The sequence below is a fragment of the Sinocyclocheilus grahami genome, unplaced genomic scaffold (assembly GCF_001515645.1).
Source record: "Sinocyclocheilus grahami isolate Dianchi unplaced genomic scaffold, SAMN03320097.WGS_v1.1 scaffold725.1, whole genome shotgun sequence".
Lineage (NCBI taxonomy): Eukaryota > Metazoa > Chordata > Actinopteri > Cypriniformes > Cyprinidae > Sinocyclocheilus > Sinocyclocheilus grahami.
In genome coordinates this window covers 275,767-282,400 of record NW_015505904.1, presented here as the reverse complement: position 1 = coordinate 282,400, position 6,634 = coordinate 275,767, and the positions used below count along the sequence as shown (strand labels likewise).

The 6,634-nt window shown below is 36.4% G+C and overlaps 1 protein-coding gene across 3 annotated transcripts in view; it reads left to right on the top strand.

Moving 5' to 3' along the window:
• LOC107560409 (spleen tyrosine kinase) overlaps positions 1–6,634 on the top strand; it is a 34,441-nt gene that overhangs the window by 20,617 nt on the left and 7,190 nt on the right. For all 3 annotated transcript variants that reach the window (XM_016244584.1, XM_016244585.1, XM_016244583.1), the window contains 4 exons: positions 2,271–2,346; positions 2,451–2,610; positions 4,459–4,668; positions 6,153–6,342. In XM_016244584.1, the coding sequence (XP_016100070.1) occupies positions 2,271–2,346; positions 2,451–2,610; positions 4,459–4,668; positions 6,153–6,342 (636 nt within the window). The remainder of the gene's footprint in view (positions 1–2,270; positions 2,347–2,450; positions 2,611–4,458; positions 4,669–6,152; positions 6,343–6,634) is intronic.

Here is a 6,634-nt window from a genome sequence, read left to right as displayed (position 1 = left end):
TTAAAGGGTTAGTTCACCCAAAAATGAAAATTCTGTCATTAATTGCTCATCCTCGTGTTGTTCGAAACCCGTAAGACCTTCGTTCATCTTCGGAACACAATTTAAGGTATTTTTGATGAAATATGAGGGCTCTCTGACCCTCCCATAGACAGCAAGGTAACTACCACGTTCAAGGTCCAGAAAAGTACCAAGATGATCGACAAAGTAGTTTGTGTGACATCAGTGGTTCAACTGTAAAGTTACGAAGCTACAGGAATACTTTTTTGCACAAAGAAAACAAAAATAATGACGCCGGATCTGGGTCAGCGCTGGCGTCGCCACACACTCGGTACTGTCGTGGACGCGCATCCAAAGTGATGCAGTAGAGACGAAAATGTGGAATAAAGTCGTTATTTTTGTTTTCTTTGCGCAAAAAAAGTATTCTCGTAGCTTCGGAACTTAACACTGATGTCACACGGACTACTTTGTCGATCATCTTCCTACTTTTCTGGACCTTGAACGTGGTAGTTACCTTGCTGTCTATGGGAGGATCAGAGAGCTCTCAGATTTCATCAAAAATATCTTAAATTGCGTTCCGAAGATGAACGAAGGTCTTACAGGTTTGGAACAACACGAGGGTGAGTAATTAATGACATAATTTTCATTTTTGGGTGAACTAACCCTTTAAAAGAATGGTTGTGCATTATTACCATCCATTTGACACATTTTCACCTTGATTGCCTATCCACCTTATTTGTAACATAAGTGCGGGCGCAGCTATTTTTACTTTGAATGTGCAAGGCTTCCGATGTCATTCGCTTCCAGTTATTTTAGCTCTACTGGTATTTGTTAACGTATTATTTTAATTTATTATCAAAATCATGAACACTGGTTTGTAGGCAAATAGTTTTACTTTTTACTGCACTGTTTTATTCTTCTAGTTATTGACCAATAGTGGCTAATGAATCGGAAATCTCACACATTCAAAGAAAATAGCTTGCAAAATAAGGTGGATAAAGGATGTAGGTCAGGGCACATTTGCTTGAATTTGTTTTTATTTCTGTAGTTAAAAGTTTTTATAATACTATTATATATCCTATAGTATTTTAGCCTATTTTAGCTGGTCATCAGGTATGGCTGATTTCAGCTGGGTTTCGGGAACTAAACCAGGAGACCAGCTAGTACAGCTTAGACTGGTTTAAGATGTTTTCTCAGCAAGGATTTGAAAACCTAAACCATTTCTCTTCAACAGTAAAACCAAAACTGTAAAAGTATTTTTATTATGCCAAGCTGCATTGGGAATGTTGATTGTAGTATTTACTCACTAATTTTCCATTATATATTTTGAGTGGTTATTTGGCTCTTACATTGCTGATATGAGTTCAGATAGTAGCTATTTACACCCATCAAGCACCATAGAAATTTGGCAATATAGAATGTGTGCTCACAGATGTTGCCTTCATTTGAATTTTACAACAGCTATTGCATCTTATCCAATGGAAAATTAGATCCAGAACTATACATCTGATTAGATATTAGTTAAAATGCATTTGAATGCATCATAGTACTTCTGGCACAAATGCTGGTCCAAAAGGGAGGTAGCATAATTTTGCTTCCTTTTGAGATACTTCTGCCTGACGCCAACGTCTTCTGGAATTAGTCTGCTGTACACTTTGTGTGAGAAGTGCTATTTAAATGACTCACAAATTGCGGCTTATGTCGAATGTTTCAAATCAGTCATCAAATCAATCCGCTTGCATCTCAAGGTTTGAACAAAAGCAATGAATGACTTTTCTTCTTTTTTGGAAGAGGTGGCAATCATTTGTGTTGATATTGTCTAGTTGCTTTTTCATCTTCTAACAGGTGCCATTACCCCAATCATGCATCCATATTTTCATTCTCCTTCTCTATCACTCCTTTTTAATGATATAAATGACCTAATTATCAATCCTATCTGCAAGAGATCTCTTTTTTTATTTATTTATACACTATGTGTTGGCTTTTGACCTTTTGGAAGAAGGTTCTCCTCTTCTTCATGGACACTGATCGCATCACGTATAATGAATTGCCATTCATTTACCATTGAAACATCTCAGTAAATGCAATTATGCATTCGATTCTGATTTAAGGTGCCATGAAGAACACAGGAAAGTTTGGTTTGACCCTGTCCCTCTGTCCCATTGATGCATGCAGGCATTTCAGATAACATGCCTGTGTCCTATCAGCTTTTTCTATGCTAATCCGTTATATGTAATCTGTTCTATGCTAATAATTGTGCTCTGTGTTTATAGGTTCATATTGAAAATCCCTATAACTTTAGATCAAACATCAGAGGTGAACTTCCTAAGCCTAATATCTTCAACACGGGTTAGTTTACCTAGTTTTGCTTCAACACACTACCACTTGTTTTAATGATCTTTAAGACTAAAATCTTTCTCTTCTGACTAAACGCCGCGCCATTGTTTTGACAGAGGCTATGCCAATGGACACACGGGAGTTTGAAAGTCCATATGCAGATCCTGAAGAGCTGCGATCAACAACAGTGAATCGGAGCGACCTGACTCTGGAAGATGGAGAGTTGGGCTCAGGCAACTTTGGCACTGTCCTAAGAGGAGTCTACCAGATGAAAAAGTTAGTCAACTAAGTTCACATAGAAACATCTCATGTGGATTTTTTTTATCAGAGTGTCTATTTACACTAAGTGCATAGAGCCCACCTTGTTGGCAGAGGCTATTTACTGCCCATCAGTGTCTGGCTGGGATAGACAAAATGACAAAAGATGCATGTCATACAACAGCAACAGTGTTGTAAGGTATAAGGCACGTGGCGGAAACTTTTGACGCGAACGGCCCGAGTAGGAAACAGCCTTTTGCTGAACTCGTTCTAGTCCCTTTTCCCATCACATATCAGATCAGGAAAGTGTTTAAACAGGAAAGTCAATAAAAATGAAGGAAGTATTCAAAAAGTGGAAATAAAGTGCTTCACGGGTATTTAAAGTGTTTAGGGTTAGGTGTAGGGAGGGCTTTATTATCCCAATAAGGCGGCATCAATTGAATAATTTTAAGAACAATGATAATTTACACTCAATACGGTATTATTGCACACTGTTTTATAATGTACTGCAATATTGAGGTGCAAATATCTGCCACTGTTTGCACTAATAAATAGCATCTAACTACTATTTACACTTATTGCAAATAAAATACTGCTATTTTTACTTTGTGTCAATAGTTATTTGCACTTAGTGTAAATAGAATCCATTTCTATTTTCACTTAGTGTAATTAGCATCTATTGCTAAGAAAATATGCTATTTGCACTTTTTATTTTAAGAATATAAAACCTGTAAATGCCCAAAATAGTCAAAATTCTGTATCAATGCAAGATCATGTCTTTTTTCTCATTCTTAAAAAATATACTTTTTCTAATTTTCAAAAGAATTACATATTGATATTATATTCTAAATGCCTGAAATGGTTTAACTAACAAACAAACAAACAATACAATATTGTGTGCATTTGATCTTTCTTGCCACAAAGCATGATGGGAAATGTGGTTTGGTTGTTTAGTAGTTTGGTCTGCTTCCTGGTGTATTGCAGAAGTATTGAGTTTGCCTCTGGTAATTTACGACTCTACTGCACACATTTTGATGGTACATGATAAAAATGATTCCACATCATTTCTTGGTTCATTTGGGAACATTTTGTTGGTAAAAAATGTTTTTGACCACCCCCCCATAACCATGGTGCAGAATCATAGAGACAATTCTTAATTCACATATCATAGGGCAATGCTCGGAGTGCAATACAAAATCACAAATCTTTGTCTAAAATGTCAAGAAATCATTAAGTAAAAAGGGAAAAACACTGATATATTGGATTTGATACAGGCATAGGTCTGTATCAGGCAGTGTGTCGTGTCATATGCATGTCCTTCATGTTATGAGATTTCATTCCGTGTTAAACTTCAAAAAGCACTTCTTCTCTGCTGTGAAAAAGACGTGTATGTTACACTTTTAGCACATCACTTTGGGCTGCATCTTTCCTTTTTGTCACACATTATTTGCCAGTGTGAGGTTTTGTCCAAGTGGACATCCTGGTTAGGGATGGGAGCCGTGGGCCCCTGCTTATCACACAACGTTGCCCTGAGGCAACGAAAAGAAAAACTGAATTTCTGAACATGCAAAATAAAAAAACTTGACAGAAGTCTTCTCGACACCTTCACACACATATTTTTATGTACAGTTCATGTCATTTTAAATAAGATGACTTTCTTCTCACACCATGCGCTCCTGTGACGATGCATCAGAAAAGGAAGTCCTGTCTTCAAATGGTGCTTGAAAGTGACTCCCACACCTTATTAGACTGTTCTTTGATACTTTTCGACCATTTTAATTGTTTGCAATCATTTAAAGAAACAAATTTGTTTCATTGACACAGTGTTCAGCATTCAGAATGGATCTTCTTTTATGTTGAATTCAGGATACAGAAGGTTGTTGCTGTTAAGATCCTGAAGAATGATGATAATAACGTGGCAGTGAAGGAGGAGATGCTGCGAGAAGCGGACGTCATGCAGCAGCTGGATAACCCGTACATCGTTCGTATGATCGGCATCTGTGAAGCAGAGAACCTCATGCTGGTTATGGAGCTCGCTGAGCTGGGGCCGCTGCACAAGTTCCTCCAGAAGAACAAGTATGCCATGCTAGAAATACTTCATAATTTATCAGAGCTGTGCTGAACTGTGAATACAGTGATGGCTGAAGTGCATTGATAAGCAATGTGCAGTAACTTTATTCACAAGATTCTATTAACATTAAGCAACTACTTACTTAATGCTTCCATACGCAACAGTTTAGAATGCCAAAAATGTCAAAATCGCACCATTAAAATACCATAAAGCATCATAGAGCACTTTCCAATAAATTCTCAACATTAGTACATGCATTAGCTAACATAAACTAACAATCAGCAATATATTTTCACCGCATTTATTAATCTTTGCAGTAACACTTTAGATTAGGGAACACATATTCACTATTAAATAAGAGTTTTCCCCTCAATAAACTTCTAAATTGCTGCTTATTGATAGTAAGAAAAGTAGTTGTTATAGTAGTTATGTTTAGGGACCAAGAATAAAGTTATGCAGAATAAGGCATTAATATGTGCTTTATAAGTGCTAATAAACAGCCAATATGATCGTAATATGCATGCTAATTATCAACTTGTTAATAGTGAATAGTGTTCCATAACCTAAAGTATTACCATCTTTATTAATAGAAATGTTAGTTAATGGAAAAACAATTGTTCGTGTTTGTTTACAGTGCATTAACTAATTTTCACAAATACAACTTTTGATTTTAGAAATGTTTTAGTAAATGCTGAAATGAAGTAACTAAGATTTATAAATGCTGTAGAAGTTTTTATTGTTCATTGCTATTGTACTAAAGTTAACAAATGAGTTATTATTCGCTGAAAAATTTCCCATCAATAACAGATAAGCATTGCATTTAGTGACATGACAAGAACCAGAGGTCACACTTATCAGTCAGTAAACAAGAATCCATGGGATCTTTCGTATGAGGGTGAAAACGTTTCTTATGCAGATTTTGCTTGCGTTGGTCTCATGAATTTGCTGCACTGACCTACCAAAAGCTGCTTGGTATGAAAGTGACTTCTATGTGAGCTGTGCTTCAAGTCAAGTCAAGTCACCTTTATTTATATAGCACTTATAACAATACAGATTGTGTCAAAGCAACTGTACAGTATTAAATAGGAACATAGTGTGTCAATAATGCAAAATGACAATAGTAAACATTACATTTTCAGTTGAATTCAATTCAGTGATGTCATCATCCAGCTTAGGTCAGTTTAAATAGTATCTGTGCAATCAAGTCGACGATATTGCTGGAAATTAAGTGTATATTAAGATAATTAAGCTTCATACATTTTTACACTGTTGACTCACCAAAATGACACTAATACACTGTGTACAATCCACCTAACTTTATAACAACTTCTAGTACGGTAATTGATATGGTAATTAATGTATTTGGTAACTGGTTTTGGACCATGTTAGGAGACTGAGTTTATGCTGTATAGAGTTTCATGACTGAACTTCATGTCATGAACAGTAGTAGTGTTGTTAATTGTAAACCGCTTTTCACTTGTGTTTTCAGACACATCTCTATGAAGAACATCACAGAGCTGGTTCATCAGGTCTCTATGGGAATGAAATATCTGGAAGAGCACAACTTTGTTCACAGAGATCTTGCAGCGAGGAACGTGCTTTTAGTCACTCAGCACTATGCAAAAATCAGCGACTTTGGACTCTCTAAAGCCCTGACAGAAGAAGAGAACTATTACAAGGTACAGTAACCAGTAACTAATCAGGCCTTTTTGACGACTGATGCACACAGTGCCCTCCAGAAGTATTGGCCAAAGTACAAAATGTTTCAACACATATCTGTACATGTTTTACTAAGAAAAATGCAAGCCATTTTAGATCTACATACCCTCATTACAAAAGCTTTACGTTAGAGAGTCAGGGTCTAAAGCCCAGTTCACACCAAGAACGATAACTATAAAGATACCTATAAAGATAACGATATTAGCGTCCACACCAGCGAACAATATCGTCTGTTCATTCTAAGCGCACATG